The sequence below is a fragment of the Monomorium pharaonis genome, chromosome 8 (assembly GCF_013373865.1).
Source record: "Monomorium pharaonis isolate MP-MQ-018 chromosome 8, ASM1337386v2, whole genome shotgun sequence".
Lineage (NCBI taxonomy): Eukaryota > Metazoa > Arthropoda > Insecta > Hymenoptera > Formicidae > Monomorium > Monomorium pharaonis.
This window is the reverse complement of record NC_050474.1, coordinates 6,066,127-6,079,911: the sequence shown is the minus strand read 5'-3', so window position 1 is coordinate 6,079,911 and position 13,785 is coordinate 6,066,127. Positions and strand designations below refer to the sequence as shown.

The 13,785-nt window shown below is 38.0% G+C and overlaps 3 protein-coding genes across 4 annotated transcripts in view; 2 read left to right on the top strand and 1 right to left on the bottom strand.

Moving 5' to 3' along the window:
* LOC105831229 (uncharacterized protein C05D11.13) overlaps positions 1 to 3,614 on the bottom strand; it is a 29,634-nt gene extending 26,020 nt beyond the window's left edge. For both annotated transcript variants that reach the window (XM_012671223.3, XM_012671224.3), the window contains exon 1: positions 3,481 to 3,614. The gene's annotated coding sequence lies outside the window, so the exon portion shown is untranslated. The remainder of the gene's footprint in view (positions 1 to 3,480) is intronic.
* Positions 323 to 2,690, top strand: LOC114254221. The gene is made up of 4 exons (XM_028189880.2): positions 323 to 423; positions 869 to 901; positions 1,388 to 1,609; positions 2,550 to 2,690. The coding sequence occupies exons 1-3, from the start codon at positions 382 to 384 to the stop codon at positions 1,580 to 1,582; spliced, it is 270 nt and encodes an 89-aa protein (XP_028045681.1). The 5' UTR covers positions 323 to 381; the 3' UTR covers positions 1,583 to 1,609; positions 2,550 to 2,690.
* A 148-nt stretch (positions 3,615 to 3,762) lies between the features above and the next one.
* On the top strand, positions 3,763 to 7,027 carry LOC105831228. Its single transcript, XM_036291106.1, has 3 exons — positions 3,763 to 5,368; positions 5,797 to 5,832; positions 6,125 to 7,027. The coding sequence occupies exons 1-3, from the start codon at positions 5,162 to 5,164 to the stop codon at positions 6,245 to 6,247; spliced, it is 366 nt and encodes a 121-aa protein (XP_036146999.1). The 5' UTR covers positions 3,763 to 5,161; the 3' UTR covers positions 6,248 to 7,027.
* The last annotated feature ends 6,758 nt before the right edge of the window (positions 7,028 to 13,785 follow it).

Here is a 13,785-nt window from a genome sequence, read left to right as displayed (position 1 = left end):
TAATACACGAGCATTTTCAAGGAACATTATCAGAGATTATCACACTGTAAGTGCTATATGTATTAGCTGCACTTAGCGAGCGGAAGTTATAAACGAAGAAGCGCATCGTTAGTTGTATAAAGCGAGCGACAAGATCATTTTTCGTAAAATAATTCATTCAGATTGTCGCAGAAGCGAGACATTATAATTGCACAAATTGCGCAAACAAAAGACGTGACAACAATCGGAAGTCGCATTATATTGTAGCGAGGATACACATCGGCCGGCTTATTTTTTTTTTTTTACGTAAACGCGTCACGCGGATTATGGAATCTATATAATAGCAAAGAACATCCGCGTTGATCCAGTAGGTATACTGTTTGTGTACCAAAGCGAACCACGATGATTAAGCTGTTTCTCTTTACGTTGCTTTGCGTGGCGGTGGTAAGAAGTCGATAATAGCTCATTTATAGTCTCAGAATGAAGCGATGTAAATTACGCGTATTATATTAATATGGATATTAATTAAATATACGAGCTTGCGTTTTATTAATAAGTCGGACTTTCTTATACATATGAAAATTGATTAAACGTTTGAAAAACTGTATATCTCTTCTAATTCGGAGGAAGTACGAGAAGAGAAAAAGAACCTAAATTATACATGAAAACAAACTTTTATAGTTTTTATTATCAAAGAGCAAAAGGAAAATATAAATAACTTTTTTTTTAAACAATACTTTTGCAAGTAACTTTTAGAGATGTTTAAGTACAATTAATTTTGCAAAATAATAATTAGAACCACGTAATTAGCGTTAACATTTCGAATTTATATTATATATATAGAGCTCTATCATTATATTCATAATAAAACATTTAATTGTCTTTTTAGTTCGCCGATACACCAGCTGATGACCTGAATAAAGTGAGTATAACTGAATGTTTTGTAATTTCTTCTGGAATTAAAGGGATACTGAACTGCTCCTCAAATTTGATCGGGATCGATAATGTAGAATCATTCATGCACATCATTAATGAGATTTCGTATATATTATTGGATCATATTTTGTTCATTTAAGCGTTTTCACTGATGACGAATTCGGTTGGATGCACCAGGGGATCTATTCTGTACCGTCTACCGACAACTATCGGTGTCGTTGCGCAGATATTTTATATGGCAAAAAGCCTGCGCAACGACATTTGTATTTTTAAGCAAATATTTTTATAAACAAGGATAAATGAATGACTCTACATTATCAACCTTGATCAAATTTGACGGGCTGTTTAGCATCCTCTTAAGACACACAAATATTTGGCAGTTTCAAATTTTCAACACAAATATGAAAAATATTTTTTTGTTTTGTATAATTTCGTCGGATAATTCTTGAGATGAGATAATTCTTATTTAAAGGTGTGGACAGGACCTGCAGGTGCAGCGATCGACACAGCTCATTATTTTATGAGGGGTCAATCTGGTAGTTCTTTAGTGCGACGTGCGGCACAAGAAGTAAGACCACCAGGAGGAGGACCACCAAGAGGACAACCAGGAGGATCATCAGGAGGATCACCAGGAGGAGGATCATCAGGAGGAGGAGGATCAAATTGAAGCAACGCCTGAAAAAAATAAATTGTGGTAGATATTTCCAAATTCATAATCGGGATCTTTCAACGAACTCATTAATAATATTTGACTTAACTGTATAAATTATATTTTTTTTGTGTTAATTATATAATTAATCGTGCGAAAACTCAACGCAAACTCATAACTCATAATTTCCATAATTATTCCATAAAATTAATGATATATATTAAACTGTTTTTAGTATAAAATTTTTCACGAATGCTTGAAAAAGAAATTTAAATAAAAAGCTGAATCGACTTTAAATAATTTATAAGTTATGATAGAATTCGCAATAAAAATTAAAAGTTTACACTGAGTAAAAAATAATGTTAACTTGACAAAATTTTCTAACTAAATTAAAATTTTGTCAGTTCAAGAATTTATGCATTTAACTGAAATGCACAAATTTCAATTCAAGTATTTATATAGTTAATTGAAATGTATAAATACTTGAGTAGATCAAATTTAATTTAGTTAGAAAATTTAGTTAAATTAATAACATTTTTTTCTCAATGTATGTGTACATGGAATATATGCGTGGAATACAATATCAAATACAAAAATAATCTATATTTAATACACATAATACATATATGTAATTTATAATTTAACTTAAATTTTTATTAGAATTCTGTCACAATTTATTTAAATCATTCAAAATGAGTACAACGTTTAAGAAAAAAATTGTTAGTACCTGCAGAACTAGCAAAGCAATCAAAATGATAATTTTTCATTAAATTTATAATAATATAATTTTTAGACTTTCCGCGACTTTGATCGCAATATGTAAATGATTAAGATTTAGATCAATTTATTTCCCCTCTTCAACCCTATTTAAAGATACTGTATATATAGCATATTTAAATAATAGAAATAAATTAATCGTTGGTAATTCTAGTGTTAAAAAATAAGATGCGCCTCATGGATTAATTTTTTTATATTTATTTCGTAGGTCTCTTACGGATAGGACGGTTACTGTAAAACGGACAATGATTAAACTACATTCAGCACTGTATCACATGTTTTACTAAATTATTTACACGAGCTAAACCCCGATGCAATTTTAGGATAATAAAGCTTGATAGTGCACCAAGTTTTTCATTATTATTTAAACCAATCCTGTCAATACTCATTTCTTTATTTCATATACTTATTTCCTAAACTAAAACATAAAAGTTTTTTAAAAATCTTTTGTACAAGCTATTTTTACTATAGAATCTTTCCTTTTCACTTCTAAATATAGGTCGAGTATCTTTCAATATATTTTCCTGATGCATTTTTGAGTAAGTAAAGATTTAGATATTCAAAATTATCTCATATATTTTATCGTCGACAATTAAATTGTGAAACGTCACAAGAAGAATAAACGTGCATTTGTAAACGTTCAAAATATGTCAAGTTTCATGGAAACAACGTTCGTTTTAATTTACCGCGTTATCTTGCCGATACCAACGTACATTTTCATATTTTTCAAACAATTCAAGCTAACTCTAGTCTACATTTACATACGCACATTTACATTGCACACATAAGGAAAAAGAATGTTTAATTACACCGCGCTGCGACTTACGTGACGATGTCGTAAATTGAGACAAAAAAAAAAGAGGAAGATCACCAAACTAACGCATCACATATTACTTAGTTTTTAGGTTACGTTTTAAACAAAGGCTAACAATAAAACTTTAAAGACAAACGCAAACTAAAAAGTAGCTTTTATCAGACAGTACAGACTTTTACAATACTATTCCAGTATTTCACAATAATTAACGTTTTCGTAATTACGATAAAAAATAATCGTCTAAGAAATTGGCATAGCAGTGACATGCATCGGGAGGTATTGGTGACTTTCCCATACGTTACAAAATTGTTACAAATTCACTCACCAACTCGACGCCACGTCATCATCCGTCTCCCTCTCGCTCCATCCAACTCGAATCCAACGGGCTTTGCAGATATACACCAGGCATCGATACACCTGCCAAGAATGCACACACAAATACCGCGATCACCGTGCGATCACTCCAATCCGTCGACCGATGCCGGCACGTGTCGAACGTCCTTCCCTCCCGCTTTCGCCGAAATCACGTCCTCGCATAACCTTCGTGTGTCGCCGTTCGTCGACGCGGGGCGCGCGCGCCCACAAATCGCCGCGGCAGTAGGTAAACAGAACGGTTAGGGAGAAGGGGGGCGTAAGTGGGTGGGTAGGTGGCGCGCGCTCGGCTCGCGCTCGCATTCCTCTCGACCGCCGCGGGGACGACCGGCGTCGTGACGATCCGCTCCGCATTGAAACATGGAAATCTCCTTCGCTCGTCCTCTCCTTGCGTCACCTCGCGTATCGTGTATGCAGTTTTCGCTTCCCTTCACGAGTGCCGTATATGTATAACTCGACACGGTCACTTCACGCCCGTGTATATGCCGCTCGATGCGTGAGATGTTCAGGTGCAGGTATTGCAGCATAATTGTCTTTTTTTTCCGATACGATGTATTTCTACCGGTTCGTTGAGCGTCGCGTTTTCATATCGCGGTATCAGTTTCTCGATAATTTTTCGTAATGCGAAGTAAATATTGCGTCGAACAATCGAGCGTCTCTCTCTCTCTGTCTCTCTCTCTGTCTCTCGTTTTCTTTCTTTTTGCAACTTTATTAATTTATTTAAGCCACGTCCCTCGCGCGTATGATGAAACATAGAAAACGCGTATCGGGAATACCGCGAGTCGATCGAAACTCATGATAATAGCTCGTTAATTAATTCTGCAAGGTAATGGCAGTGGTGCCACTCGATACATATACGAAATAGTGTCGGGACTGTTCGTCATTTTTTCGAATTCGACGATTGGCATGAACTGGGTCGCGCAGCTCCGCATGCGAATTTAAAGCTCCCTTCGCCAAGGTTAAGGTTAAGTACACTACTATAAGATGTAACGCGGACCGATGTAATTAGATTCTATTATCTGCTGTAATTTTATCGAGGCGAAACGTACCTCGGATAAACGTTTTATTCTCACGATACTTACGCGTTAGCGTGGACAACTTCACGCATAAGCGGCGCATCGGAGTGAAGTCGCTCGCGTGAACGCAACCAATCGGACTCTCTCTCTCTCTCTTTCTCATTTCTCGCGTAACAAGCATCACGACAGTGTTACGGTGAGTGCGTTGGACGGGCGTTTCTCGCATTTCGCTCATTCGACTCGTCCGTCGTTCGTTTTTCGCGTTGCTCGTCCATCCCGCCAAGTGCACGCGTGAACGTCGAACGGCGAATTAATCGTAGCGCGTGCAACGATAAATTGACCGACGAGCGGCCGACATAACCCGCGTACGACGAGCGCGAAGTTGCCTTCGCGTCCCACGGATTTGTTTCTCCGCGTGACGTACACCGCGATTTCGTCCTCGTCTTCCTGGTCGTTTCGAACGCGATCGAGCATCGCGGAGTGGATCGAGTTCGCGTTTGTTCCTCCTACAGGACGCATATCGGGAGTGTCGAATTAAGTAACGGGCGAGTCGCGATTGTGACTTCGCGTCGCCATGTTTTTTGTTTCTAACCCGCGTCGACAGTGTTGAATTAAATAATGACCGGTGTCAGTTATTTCGCGTTGCTTATTCGGTCGACGTGCGCCGTAAATATATCAGACGTGAGTGAAATAATCGCGAGTATCTCGATTATTGCGCGTGCGACCGATAATCCTTTTCCGCGATCGGTTTGTGTTGTGCGAGTGCCTGAAGGAAGCAGAAGGATCGGCAGCAGGACGAGCGAGAGGCAGCAGGGCGAGCGAGAGGTACTCTTATCGAAGAATTTATTATTTATTTTTATTAATCTGAAAATGAGGTTTTTTTTATGAGAAATGGATACAAAAGTTGAAGATGTATTGCATTTTACATTTTAAACAATGACATTTTTATTAATAGAGTAATAATTTTATTTCTTTTAATATAGTAATTATTTTTACCAATGCCACTTTTATTACAAAACAAAACTAATTACAACATTTTTCGATGTTATATAATAATTATAATTCAATGAAAATATAATAGTATCTCAAATTTTTAGTTCAAAATTATCGCCTAATTTTTAATATTTGTTAAAGATTGGCGTAATTCTTGCAATAAGAATTAGCTGAGAATAAAGAAAACAAAACATTTTTTGGTTGCAGATAATTTTTTGTTATACAATATTACGATTATAATATAATTTTATATTTTTTAGGAATCTGTCGACCGCTTCAGGACCGCCCAGCTATCGGTGAGTTTTATCTTTTTTCATCTCGAAATTTACACCAAGTATTCCTCATGTCAAACGAACAAATAAACTTATTTAAAGCTGCGTTAAAAAATTCATTAATTTTATCTGGAACTTTGAATAATAAAATTTCCGGAAAAGGCCGGAAATTTCTCAGGAAATTTTTTCACAAGATTTAAGCAAAGCAATATAAATAAGAATTAGCTGAAAATAAAGAAAACAAAATATTTTTTGATTGCAGATAATTTTTTTGTTATACAATATTACGATTATAATATAATTCTATATTTTTTAGGAATCTGTCGACTGCTTCAGGACCGCCCAGCTGTCTGTGAGTTTTATTTTTTTTTTTATCTCGAAATTTATACCAAGTATTTCTCATGTCAAAGGAACAAATTATTTAAAGCTGCTTATTTAAAGCTGGTTAAAAAATTCATTAGTTTTATCTGGAACTTTGAATAACAATATTTCCGGAAAAGGCCGGAGATTCTCAGGAAATTTTCTCACAAGATTTAAGCAAACCCACAATTAACCGAAAAGTACAGTTGGCAGATCAATGGGATAAAAGCTTCGTATAACTGACAGCTGTACGTCCGCTCGCGCGAGCGATAATTAAATAAAACGATCGGATGCAAGGGATCTCTGTTCGCGCGCGACGCGTCCACGCAATTGTGAGAACCGTCGGCAGTTTTATTCAGCGATAAACACGCGATTGGTATCGCGCGAGGACGATTCACGTCGGAGGTGACGAGGAGAGACTCGCGAGTTCGAACAAATCGAGTGACACTCGGCGCGCGATTATCCCTAATCGCCGATCCGTCGAAACGTCTTCCATTCGCGTCGCATATCGGCAGAAAAAGAGACGGGATGAAAGGACGCGAGAGATTCGACTTCGCGGATAATCGATGAGACGCACGTGAGTGACGCATCCGCCGGTGACTTCTCGATCGAGGCGAGAAGCGTCGCCGTCGATAAACGACGACGACACACGACAATGACAACGACGACGATGACGAGGGGTAGACGAACGGCGTCCCCCCTCTCCCCTTGCGCTCTTCTCCCCCGCGATTTTTCCGTTTTTACTTCGTTACGGGCGAATAAGAATCGGCAGGATCGACGCCGAGGTCTCGCTCGACCTCCGCGGTCGTCAATACACTGAAAAAAAATTCACTAGATTGAAATAAAAAATTTTTTTAATAGTACCAGAATTTTGATAAAAAATAAATATTTATTTCAAATAAGATAATGTTTTCTATAATTTAGAAAATGTATTGTACATTTTTTAGATTGATAGAAAATGTATAATACATTTTCTAAATTATAGAAAATATTATCTTATTTGAAATAAATATTATTTATTTTTTACCAAATTTCTGCTTGGTACTATTCGAAAAAATATTTATTTCAATCTAGTAATTTTTTTTTCCAGTGTAGGGGGTCAAGCTAACGCTGATTCACTATCGCGTCGCTCCTGGGTGGTAATTAGCTTCAATCCCGGTAATGGCGTCGTATATCTCGTGGTAATTTTTAACATACAGGACGCGCCGGTAGCGTTACGTCTAGATTTTATATTTTCCTGTCTTCCTCCTCCCCTCTTGCTCCTCACATCGTCATCGCCGTTGTGACATGCGTGTCCTCTTCGTGAATCCAATATCTTTGATTTAAAATAGAGTTTCACGCGTACATGATGTGCCTTCCCGGTCTTTTCACGTGGCAGAAATTTAACGCTCACCTCTACACCTTTATTTCAATCGTTTAAACTCTAAAATGTAACTTGCGTAAAGTTTTATTGTCGATCAAATTTATTGTTTCTCACAGTCTTATTTACCTGGACTTAAAAAAAAAACCAGATATCTCGTTTATTAATGTCGTTTTTTTTTTTTTTAGTTTTTATCGCGATGACTCGATAATAATTTCACAAAGACTCCGCGAGACGTCCAGATGTCAAAGGAAAAAGTTATATTCCGGCGAATGGGCCTGGGTTGCGTGTGGGAACTTTAGGATCCTTACCGGATCTTCGTGAGAGACTGGGAGGAAAGAGAGATACGAAGACGTGGGAGGAGCCGCGAGAGGACGGAAAGGAAGCTTATCGATGAGGATGTTAGAAAAAGGCGCCATAAAAAAAAGGGTGGGTCGATCCGTGAGCCGCTCAAATAACAGGTGCCTAATTGTTATTTGTCAATCATCGAATATTAAGACCTCAAGTCCCTCCCTTCGATCGCTTCACCGATCGAACCTACCGTTATTAAGCGATAGAGGAAGTGTGCGCGTCCTATCTACCGATCCTTCCGCTTTTTTGTCTGTGTTTTTTTTATAAAATGAATCTGACAAAGAGTGAATCGATTTCAATAATGACGATTAACAAAGCGTCATCGGATGTTTAAATTAATACATAGAAAATAAGTAGAATTATAATTATTTAATTAAAATTGATATTATACTCTTTTAATTATAAAAATCTTTTATTGCCATTTTTCATTTAATATTTCGCTTTTATAAACTGTATTACTAAACATTATTTATAAGAAGGAAACTGAGAAAAATAAGAAACTATTTTTCTTAGCACGAGAATAAATTTTTCCATGCGTATTTGTACGCAGATCGCGCGTCAACTTTAAATACGTCAATAAAAATCTCTCGTCCGGAGAAATGTATTTTAATTTATCTTAGATGCCTCTCGCTAAGTTTTAATCGCTCGACAATCGCAGCCTAGGCGACTGCGAGATTGTTTAATTTTCACCACAGCGCGCGCGCGCGGCGATTCGATTCGTGCACGATCACGACGCGCGATTGGCGGCATTGCTCGTCCGCGTGCTCGTGATTGGGATGACTTGGCTGGAAAGTGTCTTTCAGCGTCTCGTTTCCATCTCTTCTTTCTTCCTCTTCCCGCGGAAGAAAGCCATCGCCATCGCGATGCCATTCGGTAGCCTCGTCGGCGCGCATTGTGAGCGTGTCGGAGGAATACCGTCGGTGAGCTCGCCCGGTATATAATGAACTTCCTACTTCCACACTTAACGACAATGGAAACGGACGGCCTTAGGTGCTCGAATCCTCCCCTTCGTCCCGGCACGAAATTAGTGTGACTGTCGGCCAATCTCTCGATGACTTGAATGCGCTACCGTACATTGTGCGTCTTTTCCGAATTCTCTCTCTTTCTCTCGGTGAATTTCCCGTGGGGAAATTAAGTGAACCGTAGAGGACCACCTAGAGAAATCGAGGAGGTTGATAGATAATTATTTCGGGGAAGATAATGGAAACAGGACAGTAGGCGAATCATTACGTGAGACTCTATAGCGTGACGGTTGATTGATAGTTGGAAATTTCGGCGTTTCTACGATTCTTTCGTTTTCCACGATTACATTATACATCATCGAACGACTTTAGAATTTGCTTTCTTTCTCTTTTTCTATTTATATCTAAGACATAATCTGGAGAAGAGGAGTACTAAAAGAAACTCAAGAATTATTATATTGTAACTGTAAATTAGATTGGAGGTTTTAACACAACATAATAACAATAACGCTTGAAAAATCGCAATTACAATAATACTTGCAGCGCGTAAGTCATTTATAAGGGATGTCGATCTATCGACGGATCGATCCTCATCGCGCCGCTCGTTCCGTGGCGCATCGAATCGAACGACTGCTTCCTTTGAAGCCGTGGATATAAGAGACGTAGACACTCGAGGAAAGTGACGGCGTTATTGAATTACCGTGGATGATTTTTTTTCCCGTGCGTCCCACTAACGGAATTATGAATCGCGCCGTTCGACACCTAATTTTCGTGCGTCCGCACAATGGGGCGTTGACGAAACATTGTTCTTAATTTACTATCCCACGGCTGCCCTTTATCGCCGCGCGTTTACGACGGTCGTTTTTCTGCGGCCGACTGCTTTATCGCATGTGATTCCAAAGTATCTTCCCTACTCTCTGGACGGGCGAAAAAACGATGAACGAATTCTTAACGTTTCTGCTTGCCTTTTGTTCTCATATGCTCCGTTTCCATTTATAGTTTTCGTCACGCGCCGATAATATATTTTGATGATGTCTTATGCAACGAAATATTATTTGTCCGAATGTTCCTTATAATTATGTATTAACTTTAACTAATTATATTTTCAATTAAACGCACTTAAAATTATAAATATAAATCATTCAGATTTGTTCGTATTATATTATATGCATACGTGTAAGAATACTTTTAATGTCAGAGTATCGAGAGATTTATTATGGCAAATTTTGTATTTTTTAGTGTACGATTGATTTTTCAAAATTTCCATCGTCAGGAGAGATGTTCAAAATTTTTCGCGTGCGTATCCGTGTACTTTGTCACGCCAGCGTTTTGCGAGGTCCCGTGGGTCACTGATGTACCGTTGCCGAGTTTATTGACAGATCTCTTAGCCGATGTATACACGTCGTGCCGTTGTCAATGCGTCTCCATAAATCACAGCACGGCGATCGGGGACAAAGACTTTCGCATAGACAGTTAATCGAACGGGCGAAAAGCTCATCGCGTAGAGATTGAGAGATTTTTAATAAGTTGTAAATTAAAATTTTTCTCTCTCCTAGACTGCCATTTCCTTATAGACAATCAATGCACATCTTGCCGGCGACTTATACGATTTCCTACGTTATATCGACAGTGTTGTCATTTAGGAACCCGTTCATAAACCCATCGTCGTCGAAAAAAAATCACTTTCAATCAGGCAAACAGATATAAGGCAGGTTTTACTTCGTCTGGGGAATGATTTAATATATATGAACCTATGATGATCGAAAATATTTAACAAGATTGAAAGCTTAAGAAATAAATTATTAAATTATTGTCACTTTTTGATGTATACACACTGAGGAAAAAAATGTTAATTTGACTAAATTTTCCAACTGAATTAAATTTGCCTATTCAAGTATTTATATATTTCAATTAATTATATAAATACTTGGAAATTTACGCATTTAAGTTAAATGCATAAATTCTTGAACTGACAACTTGGAAAATTTTGTCAAATTAACAATATTTTTTTCTCAGTGTAAATATAATTGTATTAAGTATATTTTATTTTTTTAGTATATTTTATCACTTGATATATAAAAAAGAGGCAATAAACTGTATGATCAATCCTTTTGCAACGAAACGATTGCGAGATGACACATTAATAATTACATCAACGTCGCGGAAATTAAATCGCACAGCAGGCCGTTGCACACGTGCGCCTCTGATTATGTCGGGCTCGTAGCACGGGTCAAATTTATATAGGAAAGAATTATCTTTTTAATGAAAGCGATCGCGGAACGATACCTGGACGAGGGCGAGAACAGCGGTAATCTGGAGCTCCGTCCATTCTTCCGCCATTTCCAAATCTTACGGGCGCATTGTGACTTAATTCGCTTTCCTTGCCACGGCCACGATGGGTGGTCGGATAAAGATTTCTTCTAAATTTCTCACGAAGGCACACCCCGTTGAGAGAAGTCACGGTGTGAGCAAACCACAAAGAAAAACGCTTCGATCCACCACGTAATTTATTTGAAAATGACCGCCGGACTACGTAGTTTATGCGAGATTCTGTATTTACTTATTCGGCACAAAATATTTTGTAAGATCAGAAACGTATCTTTCAATCAGTTTCGAGTAAAAATTTACAAATTGATCGATGTTATTGTTACACCTTTAAACAACTGAATAAAGTATACCGCATCAATTACGTAATATTCAGATACTTAAGGAGTAATTTCTATAATATAATAAATAATAATTAAGTTTCAATAATACTTATGGGGCACTTTGTAAAAAGTTATTTAATTAAATTAATACATTTATTGTTTAAATTTCCTTTTTTTATTAAAAAAATGGCGATCGAATATTTTTAGGTAGAAAAACTTTGAATATTTATTTAGAAAATAGATTTTTTTTCAATATTAATTATCATTTACTTTTAAAATAATCTATTATAACTCGAAAGAGGGAGAGAGAGAGAGAGAGAGAGAAAGAAAAAGAAAGAGAGACTTGCTATGCTTAATCTCGATTCACGATCCTCTCTTAAATCTTGTAAACAATTAACTGTTGTAACGATATTATAATTACAGGGCTGATTACTAATTGCGCTGGTACAAAAGTGAAAACGAGCAGGCGTGCCTCGTAAATCACTCAAAATATTCGATAAAATCTGAAGCTCTTTCATCGGCTAGTCATCATGCTATTTTACAATTTTATCCTGTCGCGAATTACACTCATTGAGTTTCGAGAAAAATCGTTATTTTCACGAATCGATTACGCGATGTGCCTTCGTACAGAGAAAGTTAAAAAAATCTACTTGGATAAGTGTAATTATCATTTTACTTACACTATTCTTCCTAATTTTTAAAATATTATCTATTTGATAAAATTAATTTTCATCGCGATATAGAAGAACATCAAGATAAAGATATATAAGAAAAATAAAATCAAATCGATATAATCAAGTTATATTTATCGTACGCTGTACCTTTTGCACGTATTGTGAACAGTGAATTTTACGTGTACCGATCGTTCAAAGGTTTTTAGAAAATAGTACTTCACTCATGCGTGAATTATCGACACGTCAAAGTAAAAGTTATTTTTACCCATGCCGCCTCTCTCCGTTATGGCCAGCGACTTGTTCCTTTATCATTTGCATAATCACTCAAGAGACATCGTGGCCGTGCATATCGGGGATATGTACGCGCTATGACAACATTCGTCACGAAAATATAGCTGTAACGGACATCCAAGTAATTAGCTGAAATTTACGATAGTGATTAATCAATCTTAAGAGACGATACGCTCGATACTTTTGGTAATTTCTTATTCGGTAGTTTCCAAGTAATCGACATTTCAAGTGAAGAAGAAGATTGATCAGTGGATTAGCTCGCAATACATATATTTACCCGAAAAAGGACTACTTGTACCTATTGATACAAGCTGAGACAAATAAAGAACCAAGAAGAAAGTAGACGATTAAGAAGCACATTGTATTAAAAAAAAATTTTTCTCACCGTTGAGAAAAGACTTTTTACGGTAACAATTTGTCGCGCGACGTATCTTTATTCACTTTGCTCCACCTTGATAGACGAAATAATCCCCATTCACCGTCTCGCTTTTGCTCTACGCTGTCAGGTTTAGTAAAGTCATTGCAATATATTGGCGAATATTGATATTTCAAAGCGCGACTCTGAACGATCCTTCGAATCGTTCGATGGCGAATAACGTTCGATCATTACATGACACATCTCCCGCGTCATCCGAGGCAGGCGAAGTTAGATCGCGGGTTCCGTATCGAATGGTCATTATGTTACCACGGCGAAGGATGGATCGCGTGAGAGCCGGCAACAAAACGCCTTTTCCGATCGCGCGCCTTTATCGGATCGCATCTCTCTTTCTTTCTCCCCCCCTCCCCTCTCTCTCTCTCTCTCTCTCTCTCTTTCTCTCCACGTGGGTGGCGTGCTGTATAACATATTACACGGGGTTTTAGGACAGTTTAGATGTTCCAGTATCGGCGCGCCGTTAGACAATGGCGAATTCTCAGCCCGGAAAAAAGCATCCTTTCAGGCCGCGCGAACACCTACCAGGATCTTTAATAACGAACCCGATGCATCGTAGTCCTCCGTCCGTCTGTCTCTCTTTCACGCGGAACGTCTTCATCTCCCGGCGCCGAGCTCTGGCTCCCTTTTCTTCTCTCGATCTTTCCCTCCCCCCCCCCTCCCCCTGTACCCCCGCGCACCTCCACCGTAGTGGTCGCTTTACGTCGATTTCGTTTGTAGACCGTGCGATGACTCGCGCATCTCTCCGACGAGAGATGCGACACGACGGCAGATGCGTCGCCGATTTAACTTCCTGATCCTCTCGTCTCTGAGAAAAACGCCACGGACTCGTCTCGTCTCGGAGCGACATGAATTTAGAATCCGTAGAGAGAGAGATGGAGATAAATAGATAGAGAAAGAG

Coding starts and splice junctions, on each gene's coding strand:
- LOC105831228 (XM_036291106.1), top strand. CDS start 5,162: ATGACCGGTGTCAGTTATTTCGCGTTGCTTATTCGGTCGACGTGCGCC. Junction 5,369..5,796: donor GGCAGCAGGGCGAGCGAGAG/GTACTCTTATCG, acceptor TATATTTTTTAG/GAATCTGTCGACCGCTTCAG. Junction 5,833..6,124: donor TCAGGACCGCCCAGCTATCG/GTGAGTTTTATC, acceptor TATATTTTTTAG/GAATCTGTCGACTGCTTCAG.
- LOC114254221 (XM_028189880.2), top strand. CDS start 382: ATGATTAAGCTGTTTCTCTTTACGTTGCTTTGCGTGGCGGTG. Junction 424..868: donor CGTTGCTTTGCGTGGCGGTG/GTAAGAAGTCGA, acceptor TTGTCTTTTTAG/TTCGCCGATACACCAGCTGA. Junction 902..1,387: donor CAGCTGATGACCTGAATAAA/GTGAGTATAACT, acceptor TCTTATTTAAAG/GTGTGGACAGGACCTGCAGG.